Source organism: Chiloscyllium plagiosum, chromosome 15 (assembly GCF_004010195.1).
Source record: "Chiloscyllium plagiosum isolate BGI_BamShark_2017 chromosome 15, ASM401019v2, whole genome shotgun sequence".
NCBI lineage: Eukaryota > Metazoa > Chordata > Chondrichthyes > Orectolobiformes > Hemiscylliidae > Chiloscyllium > Chiloscyllium plagiosum.
In genome coordinates, this window is record NC_057724.1 from 58,541,437 (window position 1) to 58,561,237 (window position 19,801).

General features: G+C 38.5%; 1 protein-coding gene across 3 annotated transcripts in view; it reads left to right on the plus strand.

Annotated features, from left to right (window-relative positions):
* Positions 1 to 19,801, plus strand: part of atrx (ATRX chromatin remodeler) — a 241,124-nt gene that overhangs the window by 138,625 nt on the left and 82,698 nt on the right. For all 3 annotated transcript variants that reach the window (XM_043704988.1, XM_043704987.1, XM_043704986.1), the window contains 6 exons: positions 715 to 824; positions 2,687 to 2,833; positions 6,603 to 6,780; positions 15,783 to 15,920; positions 18,177 to 18,352; positions 18,711 to 18,828. In XM_043704988.1, the coding sequence (XP_043560923.1) occupies positions 715 to 824; positions 2,687 to 2,833; positions 6,603 to 6,780; positions 15,783 to 15,920; positions 18,177 to 18,352; positions 18,711 to 18,828 (867 nt within the window). The remainder of the gene's footprint in view (positions 1 to 714; positions 825 to 2,686; positions 2,834 to 6,602; positions 6,781 to 15,782; positions 15,921 to 18,176; positions 18,353 to 18,710; positions 18,829 to 19,801) is intronic.

Consider the following 19,801-nt stretch of genomic DNA (forward strand, 5'->3'; position numbering starts at 1 on the left):
CTGTTTACTCTGTCCGGTTGTCTGAGGTTCTCGACAATTTATCTTTGCAAGCAGCATTGGAAGAACATTTTAAAGAGAGAAATCAAGTTTCATAGTTTATTTGCATGTTGAAATTATGACACTCTGTACACCTGTCTGTCTCCTTCATGACAGTTTGTGCTTACTCATTTCAACCTACGTTTGCTATGGGATTTCTTGGATAACTGGATTCAGTTGACACTGTAACATTTAGATCCTTGTACATTGGCAGTCAACCTGTTGGTGTCTGCTTGCTCTTGAGACAGTTGCTGAGACTTTTCAGGATTGTAGGAGGGTAGTGGACATCTTGACAATTGACCACCTAATTGGACTGACCTAAAGCTACATGAATGAGTCTAGGCACGCAGCTGGGTTTGCTCTACTGTATGAGAGCAGTCTAAGGTGTGCTTCACGTGCTGAAATCTACTGTCACTGATCTTTCCAAACAATCTCATCTTGCTGACCCAATGGTAGTTAATTTTGGAATTGAGTGCTTGAGTCATCTTCTGTTGATGCTTGAAACTGTTGTGTTCCACAAATGGTCTCTCCCTGTTTTGAGACACATTTAACAATAGCTGCAGATTCAGTTACTTAATATTACAATAAAATGCACATTTTCCAAAATTGACATTTTGATAACTTTTCACTTTTGATTTCAAGTTATGTAGATATTAAAAATTCATGTTTATTTTGCAGGTGTGCAATTCATGTGGGATTGTTGCTGTGAATCGGTGAGCAAAGCCTTGAAGGAGAATGGGTCTGGGTGCATTTTGGCACACTGTATGGGACTTGGAAAGACACTACAGGTGAGGGTTTAGCCTGCAAAGAACTTGAGCACAGAAGCTGATGATACATCATGTATGCTTGCAACTTTTTCAAACTTTTTGGTTCCTGCAAAAAGTGTAAAATTCCTAAGAATCTCATTATTGATATTATCAAGGTTGCTGTGGGTCCATGGCATACTAAATGTTTTGTAATATGTCTTTTAACATGGAAGTTTGCTGCTGTAGCATTCCCACAGGGAAATATTATCTTGCAGCTAAAAAATGAAACATGAGTTAATCTGCTTTAACACACAGCAATGTTTCATATTGGATGTGTGCACTCAATCAAATTGAGTTCAGGCATCTAATGTTGAAATCAGTATGCGCTGTTTCAGTGAAAAAGTGTTCATAATCATAACATTATGAGTATAAAACGAAGTGATTTATTTCTTCAGACAGTGCATGTAAGTGCAGAATGGTAGATATTGGTTACAAATTGAATGAATTCAAAATTCCTTTTGTTTATGCCAAAAACATCAGAATTTTTTTAAATATTTCGAGATATACTAATAAAGTGGGTCAGCCACAGAGAAGCAGTGAAAGGGCAGCAAGAAACACACTTTAGTAAAATAGCAGACATGGGGTTGAAATACCACATTCACTGTCTTCCTCTGAAAAACAGACAAATATTTGATTTGTGGCAAATTGGCCAAATTTATTCAGAACAAACCTCCGTTCACTATTGAAAAGGTGGTTTTCTCTCTGCCTCCTGACAGAAGTGGTGTACTGAAGCAACAGATGAAGGGGGAAAGAACAGCTTTAGTTATGTGGAACCGCTCATCTGTTGTGAATAAGGTTCGCTTTTTGCTGTGAAAAGTGGGGGATGGACCTTAATATAAACGCACGTTAAAAAATTAAGTTCAGATATGTTAGAATTGAACAGTTCAATCAATTGCAATTTACAGGAAAGATTTTTTTTTGCTGACTCTTACAAATCTGAAATGTAATCAGGTCTACATTCAAAATAGAATGTCAGTGTCAGCACCCACTTCTCAATCAGTTGTCCAGTAATGTTGAAATATGTCTGGCCATGCTGTTATGATCCAGACTTTTCGATAGTATGGGTAGGCATATATGAAGTAATGAACTGTGATCAGTTTGCTTTACAAGTGTAAAAGACTTTTTTTTTTGTCTGTATGGATCTGAGCTGCTGAAGCACATAACTGTCCACTCTTGACGAAAACTGAAAAATTGGTGCATTGTAGTGGCACACACAACCAGAATATATCATTGAGTGAATGGCGAAGGTCTTAAAATTCTGCAGAAGAATGCATTTCATTGAATTGTTCATTAGACTGTTCAGTGAAGTGCTTTGTACTTGGTTGGGATTCCAGAAATGCTGCTTGTCAAATTGCCTGACTATTCTTTCTGAATAGTCTGTTTCTCATGGTACTACAGTAAGGTGTTCAGTGATTCTTCAGATTATTAACTGATACTTGAATGTGTAAGTATAGATTTGTACTTTAATATACATTGCCCTCGGCTCCATAATTGTGTTCTGTTTCCTGTGAGATGGACTTTACCAGAAACTTAATGTGATTAAATCACAGCCATTTCAACATATCAATTTAAGTTTTGAAGATCTACTTAATGTTTTGGGTTTCTTAACCCATACCTTTTGAACATTTTTTTTAAGTTCTTTTCAACCGTTTTAGGAAGTTAGTATCCATAATCTTAAAGCTAATTGCTCTACATACACGAAAATGACCTGTTAGTAAATCTGAGCCTTATGGTGTAATTTGTTCTGTTGTCTTTTTGTGCACTTAAAATATGTGTTGGTATGAAAAACAATTACAAAGCTACAGTAAACTTTTGAAATACAACTTATCATGTTTTGGTTGCAGGTGGTGACCTTCTTGCATACCATGTTGTTGGCTGAGAAGCTGGACTTCAGTACTGCCTTAATCGTTTGTCCACTTAATACAGTTCTTAATTGGATTAATGAATTTTCCAAATGGCAGGAAGGACTGGATGATGATGAATGTTTAGAGGTACTGTATACTTGGATTTTTCTATCAAGCTTGGGTTTTTGAAGTTATAGTTTATAGGCTCTACCTGTACATCAAATTAAAATGTATAGTGAGCCCTACAATAACCTGGTTTAGTTTTATTATCTTCTGACCTCCATCACTTAAGCTGTAGCCATGTTATACCTAGCCTACTGCATCTTCTCTCTCTTGTTTTTGTCACCAAATATTGGTACAGCTGCAGGTCATTCAGTCCTTCAAGACTATTTTGTGGCAGGGTTGGAAGACAAAAAGGTAATGGAGAGTCTAAACTTTTTTAAAAGCAAAACGTAGGTGACGAAAATTTGAGACTGGAGTGGAGACTTTTATCTCTATTTGAACTATGAATGGCGTTGGCAAGGGCATCATTTGACACCCATTCCTAATTGCCTTGAACTGCTTGGTTGCTGCTCTTAGAGAAGCCATATAAAGTTGCCCTGTTTTGTATCTGGGGTTATGTAGGCCAGTCGAGGTAAGGCACATTTCTTTCCCCAAAATACATAGTTGAACCAGATGACATTTTGGAATCTATCGCTTAATTATAATGGTCACCATTACTGACTGACTTTCAATTCCAGATTTATTTGTTGAATTTGTGCTATGGTAGAATTTGAGCACATGTCTCCAGAGATTAAACCTAGGCTTCTGGATTGCTAGTTCACTAAGCCACCATCTCCCTATGTAATGTCTGTTAGAAGCTTAAGTTATGGTGCTGGGAGTGAGAAATATAGTGATACAGGCTGCTGTGGCATGAGTTTGCTAAATTAGTTTATGGTGTTTTAAAAACCAGGATAAAACTTCTAAAATCAAACTATTGGAGACTGAGGGATGACCTTATAGAGGTTTACAAAATCATGAGGGGCATGGATAGGATAAATAGACAAAGTCTCTTCCCTGGGGTGGGGAAATCCAGAACTAGAGGGCATAGGTTTAGGGAGAGAGAGGAAAGGTATAAAAGAGACCTAAGGGGCTTTTTCACGCAGAGGGTGGTACTTGTACGGAATGAGCTGCCAGAGGATGTGGTGGAGGCAAGTACAATTGCAACATTTAAAAGGCATCTGGATGGGTATATGAATAGGAAGGGTGTGGAGGGATATGGGCCAGGTGCTGGCAGGTGGGACTAGATTGGATTGGGATGAATGAATTTAGGACATCTGGTTGGCATGGATGAATTGGACCGAAGGGTCGGTTTCCATGCTGTACATCACTATGACTCTATGATGCAAAGCAAGCAAATGTGGATCTAATATTAAGTAAATGTTATAGATTAATAGAACTCTACAGCATAGAAACAGACCCTTTGGTCCAACATGTCCATGCCAACCAGATGTCCTAAATTAATCTAGTCCTCTTTGCCAGCATTTGACCCATATCTTGTTCCCATCCAGATGCCTTTAACATGTTGTACCAGCGTCCTCCACTTCTGGCGGCTCATCCCATACACACAATACCCTCCATGAAACCATTGCCCCTTAGGTCCCTTCTCAATCTTTTGCTTTTCATCTTAAACCTACGCCCTCTAGTTCTGCACTCACCCACCCTGGGGAAATAACCTTGGGTATTTACCCTATCCATGTCCCTCATGATTTTATAAACCTCTATAAGGTCAGCCCTCAGGCTCTGATGCTCCAGGGAAAATAGCCTCAGCCAATTCAACCTCTCCCTATAGCTCAAACCATCTAACCCTGACAACAACATTCTTGTAAATCTTTTCTGCACCTTTTCCAATTTCCCAATATCCATCCTATAGCAAGGAGTTCAGAACTGAACACAGTATTCCAAAAGTGGTCTTACCAATTTCCTGCACAGCTGCAACATGACTTTCCAACTCCTATACTCAACGCACTGACCAATAAAGGCAAACATACCAAACACTTTCTTCACTATCCTATATACCTGCAACTCCACTGTCAAGGAACTATGAACCTGCAGACTCTTTGTTCAGCAGCTCTCCCCATGACTTAGCATTAAGTGCATATGTCCTGCCCTGATTTGCCTTTCCAAAATGCAGCACCTCGCATTTATCTAAATTAACTTCCATCTGCTGCCACTCCTCGGCCCTTTGGCCTATCTGATCAAGGTCCTGTTGTAACCTTCTTCGCTGTCCACTACTCCAATTTTGATGTCATCTGCTAACTTACTAACTATATGTTCTATGTTCTCATCCAAACCATTTATATAAATGATGAAAAGCAGTGAACCCAGCACTGATCCTTGTGGCACACCATTGTTCACAGGCCTCTGAAAAGCAACCCTCCACCACCACCCTCTGCTTTCTACCTTTGAGCCAGTTCTGTATCCAAATGGCAATTTCTCACTATATTTTGTATGATCTAACCTTGCTAACTAGTCCACCATGAGGAGTCTTGTCGAATGCCTTACTGAAGTCCATATAGATCGTGCCCACTGCTCTGCCTTCATCAATCCTCGTTACTTCAAAAGAAGTTAATCAAGATAGTGAGATATGATTTCCCCCACGCACAGCCCCCTGTTGCCTATCCCTAATCAGTCCTTGCCTTTCGAAATACATGTCAATCCTGTCCCTCAGGATCCCCTCGAGCAACTTGTCTATTACTGATATCAGGCTCGCTTGTCTGTAGTTTCCCAGCTTTTCCTTGCCACCTTTTTAAAATAGTGGTATCACGTTCGCTAACCTCCAGTCATGGCACCTCACTTGTGGCTATTGATGATACAAATATCTCAGCAAGGGGCCCAGCAGTCACTTCCCTGACTTCACACCGAGCTCTAGGGTGCACCTGATCAGGTCTTGGGGATATATCCATCTTTGCATTTTGAGACCTCTGTAATACAGATGTTGTTGTTAACTTCTAATTAATACATGCAGCACAAAATCAGTATTTTTAAAAGTTGAATTATAACCAGCCTTTTGTCTATTACCAGCTTTCTTTCCTCCAGTACTTGTCTGGCATTACGCCCCTAGCTTCAGCTCAAAACTCTCCAATAACTGCTCCAGTCGTTCTTTCTCTCTCCATTTGTATGTATGACAAGACAAGTATTGCTACCAGTTTCCTCAGCCTTAATCAACACTGACAGTGGAAAACAATTATTAGATACTTAATACATTGGTTTGAGAGCATATTGAGTGTTAAAAAAGCCACTTGCTATAGATCAGGTAGTCTGTCTGTCTGTCTGCACAGAATAACTATTGTAGTTACCATGGTTCTATCAACGTTGCAGTTCTAAAAATGGAAGCCTGTTGAATAGATTTAATTTTTTTTATTCATTCATTCATGGGATATGGGTGTTACCGGCTGGAATTTATTGTCTGTCTCTTGTTGCCCTTGAGAAGGTGGTGGTGAGCTACTTTCTTGAACTGCTGCAGGCCTCCTGGTGTGGGTTGACCCACAATGCCATTCGGTATAGAATTCCAGGGTTTTGATCCAGCTTTAGGAAATGATTGGCAATATATTTACAAGTCAGGATGATGAGTGACTTGGAGGGGAACTTACAAACGGTGGTGTTCCCATGTATCTGCCTTGTCCTTGTCCTTCTAGATGGAAGTGTCATGGGTTTGGAAGGTGCTGTTTGTGGATATTTGGAGCATAAATGATCATTCATCCAAAAAAGTCTTCTGCAATTGAAGATGTATTTCAGCTCATTTGTAAAGATGTCCTTTTGGACATTGTTGTTCAGAAATGCTATTTTAAAATTTGCTTTACACCCCTTTTGAATCATTGATTTGTTGACTAAATTCAGAAATATAGTTCTGTTCGTGTTGTTTTCTGTTCTAAAGGTAAATGAATTAGCAACAGTTAAACGTCCTCAGGAGCGGGCCTACATGCTTGAAAGATGGATGGAAGACGGTGGTGTCATGATTTTAGGTTATGAGATGTACCGTAATCTTGCACAAGGCAGGAATGTGAAAAGTAAGAAATTGAAAGAACTATTCCAGAAGACTTTAGTAAATCCAGGTGAGCTGTTCCTTTTTTTTTCCTATGGCTTTAGTACTCTTTGGAAAATTGCAAATTTAATTACCAAAAATGGTGATGTCCATAATATTACTGGGAAAAAAATCTATTTGAAAATTTAAGAGAATTTGGCACAAAATTAAACATAGTTTGCCATTAATTCATTTTAAAATGATCAATTATGGAAGAGATTCATTCTCAATAAGTCACCCTTGTGTAAAGAATTAGAAGTTTCATTTCAGTAACTGAGTATATGAGATTTGTGATGTATCAACACAAGTATTTTTAAATTCCAAATTAAAATACTGAAAATATACTCCCATAGTCTTTTGTTATTTGTGTTATCTTAAAAAGAAAACTTCCAACAACTCAACATCCAGGAGTAAATGTTATAATGTGACTGGTGAAACTCCTGAAAATCGATATATAGTACCTGAAAATCAAAGCAGTCCTGAAAAATCTGAGTCTTCAATTCAAGAAGAAAAGTTGATTGCTGCTATGGGATGCATAGGTATTTTGCTGGGACAGCCTTTCTAGTTTTGTAGTTTCCTCCCCTAGCAACTCTGGTCCATCTCCAGAGTAGGACTTTTTTTTTGAGGTCAAGCATTCAAAAGAAAAACTCTAAAGTTCTGCAATTTGAATTGTAAATTCTACTTGTATATTGATGCCCACTCATAGATGGAAATCTTAGTTGGACCAAGTTATTTTGATAAATTGAATAAATACTTGAATTAAATGTCTGCCATTCTTCCATAGAGTACCTGAAACTCCTGGTACATGTAGTTTGATTTTGAGTACCACATCAGAACAGACAAGAGGTGCTTTCACAATGTTTAGATGAAAGTTGGAAGCAAAAAAGGGTCTCGATTCTGTGAACATTTTTTCGAAGAAACATCATTTTTACCATGACTGAGTACCCCTCATTTGCATACTGACCTCAACCAAAAAGGAGCCCAAAACCACTTGATCGTTCCAGCAAGTTTTGACGGTCCTACTCTTGAATGTTTCATTCATTAATAGTTTGCAGAGATGATTACTTACACCTTGTTCCACATAAAACTGAAATGACAATTTAATCGAAATTTAATTCTATAACACGATAGTTTGTACCATACATCAAATAGGGCGACACGGTGGCTCAGTGGTTAACACTGCTGCCTCTCAGCAGCTGGGTCCCAGATTTGATTCCAGCCTCAGGCAACTATCTGTGTGGAGTTTGCACATTCTCCCCGTGTTTGTGTGGGTTTCCTCCGGGTGCTCTGGTTTCCTCCCACAGTCCAAAAATGTGCAGGTTAGGTGAATGCTAACTTGCCCATAGTGTGAGGTTCATCAGCCAGAGGGAAGTGGGCCTGGGTGGATTACTCTTCAGAAGGTTGGTGTGGACTGGTTGTGCCAAAAGGCCTGTTTCCACACTGTAGGGAATCTAATCTAATCTAAATTCCCTTGTGTAGAGTGTTTTAAATTTGCATTTAATGTTCTGTCATTTTTGAGTATTACCTTTGAAAGTTAAAATATGAGTTACTTGGATGATGCGCAAGATTCTATCCTCTCTAAGAACTTTCTAGAGCAGGTTAAAAGAGAATGCTCTATCTGTTTACTTGTTGCTGTAGCTACCTTTCTCAGATACACATCAGGGAGCTATCTATTTGACCTCATTTCAGTCCATAAGAAATGAAAAGAGAAAAGTTGGTGCTGAAAGTTGTTTGAGAGCCTGGAAAACATGTTGCTGTCCAAGATACTGACCAAGAAACATTATTTGGCCTGCCAGTGGTGGTAGTAGGGTGATGGTTTACAGCAATTAATTCACAATCGCAAATAGTTACCAGCTTGCAGCAGCTAATTTAATGACCTCTTCATCTTCAATTCCAACAAGTTGAAAGATCAGGTTCTTATCTTGAAGTTTCGACTGTACACAAAGGCAAATTTTTCCCAAAACTTTAAACTCTTTAAGGAAATTGGTCTTGTTAAATGTGGTTGCTTTGATTACTTTCCTCTATATTTTAACTGCTATTTGTTAGATAAAAGATGTCTGATATTTTTTGAAATGGAGCAGTAGTTTTGGACTTTACTTGTTTTTAAAAAAATGTTCCCAATCCATATCCTTTCAAACACTCTCTATACCTGTTTTCCCACACATGTCTCTTCCAGCAAAGCAAACAACTAGCTGTTTGTATGAGTTGCTCACTGCATCATTATGTCTGACCCTTTATCCCACTTCACTTCTTGATGTTAAATATTATTTTAACTAGCCCTTGTAAGGGGAAAGAAAAAAGCCATATGATTATATTTCAGTAAATGATAAGGAGCCACTGCACCTAGTCTAGTGATTACTACAATTATTCAGCAGGTTTATTCAGTGAGTACTGCAGCTAAGCTTAACAGAGAATAACTCAACATGGAGCTAATGTGTAGCCTCTGCTGAATTATTTAATCTAAGCCAGAATGTTACTCAGATTAAAATGAACTGAGTAGTTGTTATTAGTGAAGAAAATCAAAATTGCGTCATCTAAGGATTTATCTTACACTCCCTCCTTTCCTCTCACATGATTTCTTCCCTTGAAAGCAGCACATACAAAAATGTAAACTATTTTCAAGTGCTGATGAGAATCCAGTTCTAACTCTGCAATTTTGTCCCCAGAATTGCATAATTTTTGTGGCACAGATGAACCCTATTTGGCCTATCTTATCTGCACTGCCACTTCAAATCAGCATGATAACTTAATACTATTCTTTTTTTCCCTCTATTGCCTTGCACATTGCTTCTATTTAAATACTAGCCCATTGTCCTTTTGAATGTCTCAATTGAGCCCTACTTCCAGGCATTCCAAACACAAGCCACTTGTGAAGAAAAGAATTTTCTCCCATTATATTTATTTCTTTTGCAAATCACTTTTGAATTGGTTTCCTTTTGTTCTTAAACCTTTTAGAACTGTTTCTAAAAGTTTTAAGACGAAAAGGAGACCAATTCAAAAGTTTCTCCTCATTAACTCTTTCCAGCCCCTTATGATGTAAAGTATCATCTTAGCTGCTTTCTTTCTATGGAGAACACTCACAACCTGTCCACTCTCCCTCATAACTGCAGTTTCTCAGCTTTGGAATGATGCTTGTTGCGCATCTCCAGTGCAGTACATCCTTTATACAGTGTGGTATCCAGAACTATATACCCCACACTAGCTGAGGTCTAACAGGTGTCTTCTCCAAGATCATCAGATACATTTTGAAAAACTAAAGCTAACATCCTCACCACAAACTTCATACTTTTTTTGTTGGTACAAACACCCTCCACCAATGTTTGTTTGGCTGAATCAGACAGTTTGTAACCCCTTTGTCCAAGCTTTGATCTGAATTTGTTAGCATATTTCTATACCTCAAAGATGTCCTACATTGCATTTCCATATCCTCTGCGTCTGTATCTCAACATGTTTGCCATTGAAGCACGTCACTCTTTTGTCATCTTTTACAAATGGCAATGGATGCAGAATCAGTTGTTAATTTTAAGTCTGACATACTTAAATTTTGTTAAGTGAAAGTATTAAGGGATATTGGTCGAAGGCAGGTAAGTTGAGTTTGAATGACAGAACAGGCTTGAGAAGTTGATGGCCTACTCCTGTTTCTATATCCCCCTATACTCTTCCAATGTTTATCTGACTGGCCTCTCCTGTCAACTTTACTTCATTCAAAGATCTAGTACCTAGAAGTGGTCCTCACCTATCACTCCTGTGCCTGCTGACTTGTATTGGTGCTGCATTTATCATTCTCATTCTGTGTTTAAAAACTAGCCTTGTTCAGCACTGTAACTTTGCCATTTTCCCCTCTATTGTGTCCCTCTGAATCTTACAGTTTTGTGCATTTTCTGCTTCCCTTGCCCCATCATAGATGGCAGGAGCTTATATTGACAAAGCCCCATATGTTGAAATAATTCCTGAAACATTTACACTTTTTTTCTCCCTCAGTCCTTTTTAAAGATTCTCCTTATATTCTGCTTCAACCAAGCATTATTCTGGTGAATTTTTTCTGCATGTTGTCTGCAGAAAGCTATGATTTCTTTCAAACTATGAAAAATGTCGTTATTAATCTCAAATCAAGTTTTAATACTGTATAGGTAGTGGTATGAATCCAGTAATGGTTTATAACTTGTTTATTTTGTTGTGATTTTGTTTATACGCATAACATAGAAATGCATGTTTATTTTACCTGGTGATGGTGCATAAAAGTACAACTATATTCATGAAAAGCTGCATACTGTTTGATATAAGAGGTGAGCATGTATTCATAAGACAGTGGTTCCTTTCAAAACGAAAGCAAGTTTTGAAGAAAGAAATGAAAGTTACCGTGAATAAGTGAAAAATACTATTCCAGGCTAAACAGATGATAGAAACTGGTCAGTCAACCTATTTTGCAAGTTTTAAAAACACTTATGTATTTATTAAAATACTAAATTTACTCATTTTAATTAGAAAAGTTATTTGCAAGTCATATAGTAGACAAAAAAAGTTGTGGTAGTGATTAGATAAGGTTGCAGAAAACTTAGTAAGATGGTGCAACAAATTTTCATTTTGTTGCTACAAGTATACAGAGCAAAATTAGTGAACCCAAGGTGTCATATTTTGTGCTCAAGATGAAACAAGGGCCCTGGCAACTTAACTGATTTTTTTAACACTGAAATGGTTTAAATTAAAACAGTATTAAAGGGGAGGTGCTGTGTTGCGTGAATTGATACACTTCTAGATATTCTGGTAAAATTTGCTTATTCTGCAACACATTCGATTCTTAATTCAAAAGTTGCTGCTTCATATAATTGTGAGCCGACACCAAGTTTCTATTTGCCTATTGCTTGATTCAAATTATTGAATAACTCAGCCTCTAATTTAAAGCATGAGTTTTATCAGGGTAGTTTTATCATATGCTTTGGGCACAGGTATTATTTGGCAATCTTCGAACAATAAAGTGATCTGTCTTTAGTGGTGAAAAGATACCTGTTGGTCAAAGTTCAGCTTTGGTACATCAAATGGCAACAGTTAAAATTGAGACATATAAGTGTGCAATGTTTTCCAGAATTGTCTTGGGAATTATAGGACAACTTACAGTCATAGAGTCATACAGATGTACAGCATGAAACAGACCCTTCTATCCAACCCGTCCATGCCGACCAGATATCCCAACCCAATCCAGTCCCACCTGCCAGCAGTCGGTCCATATCCCTCCAAGCCCTTCCTATTCATATACCCATCCAGATGCTTTTTAAATGTTGCAATTATACCAGCCTCCACCACTTCCTCTGGCAGCTCATTCCATACACGTACCACCCTCTGTGTGAAAACGTTGCCCCTTAGGTCTCTTTTATATCTTTCCCCTCTCACCCTAAACCTATGCCCTCTAGTTCGGGACACCCTCACCCCAGGGAAAATACTTTGTCTATTTATCCTGTCCATGATTCTCATGATTTTTATAACACTATATAAGGTCACCCCTCAGCCTCCAACGCTCCAGGGAAAACACCCTCTCCCTTTAGCTCAAATCCTCCAACCCTGGCAACATCATTGTAAATTTTTTCTGGACCCTTTTAAGTTTCACAACATCTTTCTGATAGGAAGGAGACCAGAATTGTGCGCAATATTCCAAAGTTGGCCTAACCCTTGTCCTCTACAGCCGCAACATGACTTCCCAACTCCTGTACTCAATACTCTGACCAATAAAGGAAAGTATACCAAACACCACCTTCACTATCCTATCTACCTGCGACTCTACATTCATGGAGCTTATGAACTTGCACTCCAAGGTCTCTTTGTTCAGCAACACTCCCTAGGACCTTACCGTTAAGTATATAAGTCCTGCTAAGATTTGCTTTCCCAAAATGCAGCACCTCACATTTATCTAAATTAAACTCCATCTGCCAATCCTCATCCCATTGGCCCATCTGATCAAGATCCCATTGTTATCTGAGGTAACCTTCTTCGTTGTCCACTAACCCTTCACTTTTGGTGTCATCTGCAAGCTTACTAACTATACCTGTTATGCTCACATCTAAATCATTTATATAAATGATAAGTAGAGGACCCAGCACTGATCCTTGTGGCACTCCAGTGGTCACAGGCCTCCAGTCTGGAAAAACAACCCTCCATCACCACCCTCTGTCTTCTCCCTTTGAATCAGTTCCGTATCCAGATGGCTCGTTCTCCCTGTATTCAGTGAGATCTAACCTTGCTAACGAGTGTCCCATGGGGAACCTTGTCGAACACCTTACTGAAGTCCATATAGATCACATCTACCGCTCTGCCCTCATCAATCCTCTTTGTTACTACTTCAGAAAACTCAGTCAGGTTTGAGAGACATAATTTCCCACGCATAAAGCCATGTTGACTATCCCTAATCAGTCCTTGCCTTTCCAAATACATGTACATCCTGTCCTTCAGGATTCCCTCCACAACATGCACACCACAGATGTCAGGCTCACTGGTCTATAGTTCCCTGGCTTGTCCTTACTTTCTTAAACAGTGGCACCATGTTAGTCAACCTCCAGGTCTTCCGGCACCTCACCTGTGACTATCGATGATACAAATATCTCAGCAAGGGACCCAGCAATCGCTTCCCTAGCTTCCCACAGACTTCTAGGGGATTTATCCACTTTTGTGTTTCAAGACATCCAGCACTTGCTCCTCTATAATATGGACGTTTTTCAAGATATCACCATCTAGTTCCCTGCCCTACAGTCTGTATCTTCCATGTCCTTTTCCACAATAAACACTGATGCAAAATACTCATTTAATATTTCCCCCTCTCCTGCAACTCTGTACAAAGCAGCCTTGCTGATCTTTGAGGGGCCCTATCCTCTCCCTAGTTACCTTTTATCCTTAATATATTTGTAAAAACCCTTTGAATTTTCCCCTTTTTGTCCTCCTGTTTTCCCTGTTAAGTATACTCCTGTTGCATTTATACTCTAAGGATTCATTCGATCTATCTTGTCTGTACCTGACATATGCTTCCTTCTTTTTCTTAACCAAACTTTCAATTTCTTTAGTCATCCAGCATTCCCTGCACCTACCAGCCTTTCCTTTCACCTTAACAGGAATATACTTTCTCTGGATTCTCATTATCTCATTTCTGAAGACTTCCCATTTTCCAGCCGTTCCTTTACCTGCAAACATCTGCCCCAATCAGATTTTGAACATTCTTGCCTAATATCATCAAAATTAGCCTTCCTCCAATTCAAAACTTCAACTTTTAGATCTGATCTATCCTTTTCCATCACAAGTTTTGCACCAACTTAGAGTGTTGAAAATCAGGTTGAGCAGAGTAAGAAATATGGTGGGACAAAATGTGGCAGGTTGTTCTAGGACCTTTTGGGGACAAAGAAAAGCAATTAAAAGGTTTATTTCGAGGGTTTGCTGGTTCACAAAATTGTATCAACATGAATGCTAAGGCAATTGTTGTGCTCAACAGTGATGCTTAGTGGCCAACATGTGCAACTACATGCAAGCACCTTTGCTTCATTCCATGTAAGTAAAATCTCTAGGAATCGCTTCCAAGTTCATTAAACTGAGCTTCGTGACAGCTGAGGTAGCCTTGGTCCCACATGAACCTCTATGTAACCTGATATATCTACAAATTCAGATTCTGATAAACAACGATAAATGTGGAAAAAATCTTCTCTTCAATTTTTTTAAATTTACAATGTCCTGATCTTGTAAAAGGCTTTTTCTGAAGTATCTGCAATCCTCCTCTGCTTAGACTGCTGCTTTCAGGCATGTGCTGTACAATTAAATGTGTTTTCATGACGCAGCATGAAATTCTCTAGTGTCTACAGTCTTCATGATCTTGTCTAGCGAAGCACATTTTCAAGGCCATTACTTCCATTGCCTCCCTGGCTATGTTAAAACACAAAAGAAAATCCTCTATCATGCCAGGTTTCAGTCAAGTTTGACTTGTCCAGTAATAACATCAGCTGGGATCATTGCACAATCTTAGGAGTATCCTCTCCAATATTTGGACATGCCGGTGTTGGACTGGGGTGTAACTGATTAACAAAATCAGCCATCATTTGTTAATAGCAAGCTCAGTATTTAGCAAGCTCATTTATGTGTTTGGGAAACGAATGAATCTCTTGACAAAGTTCAAAGTCTCCAAGGCAATGGACCTTGCATCACTTTTCTATGGGTGCAAGACTTGGGCAACCCACTGGCAGCACACATAGTACCTGGAGACACTGCATCTTCTGAGTCTGAGATCTATTTACAAAATCAGGTGGCAGTACAAAATCTCCAGCGCCCAGGTTCAAAGTTCACATTGTGATGGTTATGTGGTTCACGTGGAGAGTTCCTGAATATCGACGTATACTTATCACACTGGATTGCATCATGGGACATCCCAGACTGAGATACAAGCACAATATGACTTTCAAGTTGGATCCCAATGCATGAGGGGGAAAAATACAACTTTGAATAGATCCAAATGGAAACATCTGTCATCAAATAACTTCAGCATTTTGAGAACAAAGTCAGGTGCCTTCAGGACAAGCAAGCATGGCATCAAGGCAATGGTTCCATTCATTCCTTTTTGTATGCAGTACTTGTAGATGGTTATGCAATTTGTGAATTGGCCAAACCTTTCATGAGACATCAACCTAGACTTGTAGACCATTTTTAAACTGAATGCTCATTTGTCAAAGCAGCTGAAGAATTTGATGGAATTGAAGTACATTTATCTATAATGCATGTTTTTTTTAATCCTTCTGTTCTAGCTTTAGGGCACCTTGTCTATCAGTATGTTATTAATACTAGGAAATTCTATGCATAAAAAATGAATTTTATATGTAAAGTATGTCAAGAGTTTTTAAATTAATTAATTAATTAGGATTAATTTCTACCCACTGAGTTGTTTTGCATTCCACCTTTGCACTTTATCAAAACTGGAACTCTATGATTTTAACATCTTATGGACAAAGTGATTTTTACTAAGGTTTTTGAGTTTCTTTTTGTATTTTTACAATGACTTTGTTTCTTATGTAGGTCCAGACTTTGTTGTGTGTGATGAAGGCCATGTACTTAAAAATGAAGCTTCAGCTATATCAAAGGCAATGAATTCTATTAGAACAAAACGGAGGATTATTCTTACTGGAACGCCATTACAAAATAACTTGGTAGAATGTAAGTATAACTTCCACATGGTTCTGCCATGAACTTTGAATTATGAAGGCATATTACTAACTGTTTTGATTTTAAGTAATGTAGAGCAGGGGAGCAAGTGGCAGACCTATGCAATGTTGGCTCCTGTCCTTCCAGACCTCTGAGCACAGCTTTCTAAGCCTTTCTCTATCTTAAATGTATCTATTTTGAGTTGACATGTTTTCTATAGTTATTTATAGCTCACTATATGATGTGTGAAGATCAAATACAGCAAAAGTAGTCTTGCAATAAATACCAAGCCAGGTTGTACCATGAAATCAAAATTTCATCTGACTGCCAAATGCACAATATAGTGAGATTGTTCGATAAAAATGCTGCAATCCATTATAATTTAGTCCTTGTAAAGATTTCTGAGTGCTGGTTAGGATGCTTGTAAATTGAAAAAGTATCACCAAATGCTGATTTGTTCTGAATCAATTCCATCTTGTATTCTGGTAGCATCTTGTCAACAAGTTGGGGGGGGTTACCCTCTGAATGTTTGGATTTCATTGCCATAAGGACTATGCATGGTCATTCGTATCAGTGATGTCATGGACAGATAGTCTCTGACAGGTAGATTGGTGAGGAATGGTTCAATTGAGAATTCTCCCTTTTGTATTTCCACCATCTGTTGTAGTCCCAGTCTGGAAGATGTGTCTGTCACGACTTGACCAGCTCAGTCATGGGATGGACGTTAAAATCGTCCACCCAGGTTATGTTGTGTGCCTTTGCTACTTTTATTGCTCTTCCAAGTGGTGGTCAGTTTGCAGGGATAGTGTTTTGTTAGCTGAGGAGAAATCACATGTTGAGGTGGGCTTTTTTGCCCATGTTTGACCAATGCCATGAAGCTTCGTGGGTCCAGGGTCAATATTGAGGATCTCTGGGCCCATTTCTTTCGAACTCTGTACCATTGTGTTGCCACCTCCTGATTATTGGGATCGAATGTGCCCAGAGTTAGTAATGGAAGAGTCTCAAACATTGTATTTATTGTATAACTTGAGTGTAATTTCTGGCTGTTTCTCAACTATTTGTGGTGCAGCGAGGCTCGGCAGGTTGATGCAACAGTGTGATTATGTGAGATCGCTTGGGTGACAATTCAAAGTCTGTCACATTAAGCTGATCTCATATCAAGCCAGATCAGGTCAGGACAGTAGATTTCCCTCCCTGAAGGATGTGAGGGAACCAGATATTTTCAAGACCATGTGGTCGTTTTATTAGCATACTAAGACAAGTTTTTCAATCCAGATTTGATGATTAAATTCCTCCAGCTGTTGTAATGAAATTTGAATTTCAATATCAACAGCATGAATCCAAGCTTTTGGATCAGATTTATGATCATTGTTCATGTTAAATCTTTGATCTGGTTTCCATCTTTACTTTCACATAAAATGGATGATGCACTGTCATCCTCCTTTTTGACCAGTCTTGTGCTTTACGTTTAGTAGACTCCATCATTGACTGCATCACTGTCCAACCTTTCTTCTGTTGTTCGGCTGAGTCCAATTGTCTTTGTCGTTTATGTTTTTAGCTATCTAGTTATAGCCTTTTCCTGCGATGTCTCTCCATCACACCACCTTAGCACAAAATTAATTAATTAAGGCCACAAATAGAGGCAAATGGGAATCCTCTTTATAGCTATCATGGAGAGATGACCTCCAGGTCAAGTCTTCAGTTAAACTTCAGAAAAGACTGAGGCTATTATATTCAGCCTTTTCTGTAAATTACATTCTCTCAGTCTTTTAACTGAGCAACCCAAGTGTTCAGTTTATCCATGAGCTAAGCTCATGGTCTCATACCTTTCCATTACACAAATTATCTATTTACACCTCGGTTATATTACCTGTTATGTCGCATTTCAGCATATCTGTTGAAATCCTCCTTTTGTGCACTGTCTACAACCAAGCATTGACAGCCATGAGCTTAAGTTCTTAAAGCCCCTTCTGAGATTTCAGCACTGCTATACCTTTCCCTTCATTAAACTCTTGAAACGTGCAGTTTCGAAAAAGATTTTGGTCACCTTGTGATTGTTTTCTTTTGTTGTTTTGTATGTTTACTCCTGTTGGTCACTATACAAATGCAAATAGAGGGAATTTTGGTTATACGATAGAAGTAACATTCAATTCTTTACTACAGCATGGGGAAGAGCAGACTATTGTCTTATTGTGTTTTCATATATATGGATTAGATGAATTAGTCCTGTTGTGAAAAGATTAAATGCTTGAAATATTTCTCCTACAGATCACTGTATGGTGAATTTCATTAAAGAAAACCTTCTTGGTTCGATAAAAGAATTCAGAAACAGGTTCATGAATCCCATTCAAAATGGCCAGTGCGCTGATTCCACTTTAGTGGACGTGCGAGTAATGAAGAAACGTGCTCACATCTTGTATGAAATGCTAGCAGGCTGTGTACAGGTATTTACCATCATCATTGGAACAGTTTCTGTTTTAGCTCCTCTACCTTCATACTTTTGGCTGCTAATGTTCTTCTGTTTCTTCTTATTTTGTGCAGTTAAACCTGCATTGCTTGTTGCTGTTTTGCCTTGGGTTTTCAACCACTAATGCTCTTAACTAGATGTAATAATCTAAGGTTGGGGACGAAGGGTTGCCATTTGTGTCCTAATTCTTCTCCTGATAACTCTGTCTTGTTTATATTAATTTTAAATATTTGGTTTTATTTTCAGAGTTTTGGGGGTAATTTTCTCTACCTGTACATGTCTGTCCAACCCTCCAATTCTGATTATAAAATTTTATACTTTTTTGTATCAAATAGCGAAAGGATTACACTGCGCTTACAAAATTCTTGCCTCCGAAATATGAGTATGTTCTTTCTGTGAGAATGATGCCAATTCAGTGCAAACTTTATCAGTACTACCTTGATCATTTTACAGGTATGTAACAAAGTTTTTTTTTAATGAACGATAATTGCAATTCATTAATATCAGTTAGGGCTGTTGTAATTTCGTCTAGTTATTGTCTTAGAACTGTAGGAAATAGCTGAATCTGATCATTTCCACATGTTATTTATAAAAGGAGTGGGTTGTACTAGAGGGAAAAAAAAATCTCTGGGAAGTACAGTATGGTTCCCTATCTGTGTTTTCAGAGTGACAGAGGAATTGCATCGTAATGTGTGGTAATTTGGAGTTGGGTCTTCCTGCTGTCTAGACATTGCAGAGAGTGTACTGGAATGTGGATGTAGATCCAAGAGTTATTCTGTTTCTGTTGCTGGCTATCAGTTCTTTCTCCCTGATTTATTGGTTTACTGCAAGCTGTATCTTTGAACCATGTCTTAAGGCATCTCTCAATTTCACAGAAACATCCTAAAATTGAAAATGTTTTAGATATGTCAGCCCTTTTTGAAAAAAAAACAATTTAAACAATTTCAAGGAGGTGACCTTTGTGTGTGATACAGTGAGCAGACTGTGCCTGGTCACTGCCGAAAGGAGTCAGCGATACTTGGTTGATTTTCATTGGCCTTCATTATAATTATTATTGGTGAACTGCCAGGGTGGAACATGATTCTATAAGCAACTTGCCTATTTTGAAGATGGATTGGTGCAGCTGCTTGGGTGTGCATTTAATGTTGGCAACAAAAAAGAGTGGCACTGAAGCAGCAATAGGTATGAGTTCAGAACCTACAGATTTAGATGGGAGTTCTGATTGTGAGGGTGTAGATCTGTCCATAGTCTGTTCAAAAGAATAAATAGAAAAGTGAAGAGACGTGGGAAAATATGTAGAGACAATGAGACAAATCTGCAACATGGAGGGAGAAAATGAAGTCATCTGAAAGACTGAGAACACCGTTTGTGTATTTGTATTTATGCAGGGCCATTAATATAAGAAATCACCCAAGGTGTTCCTTAG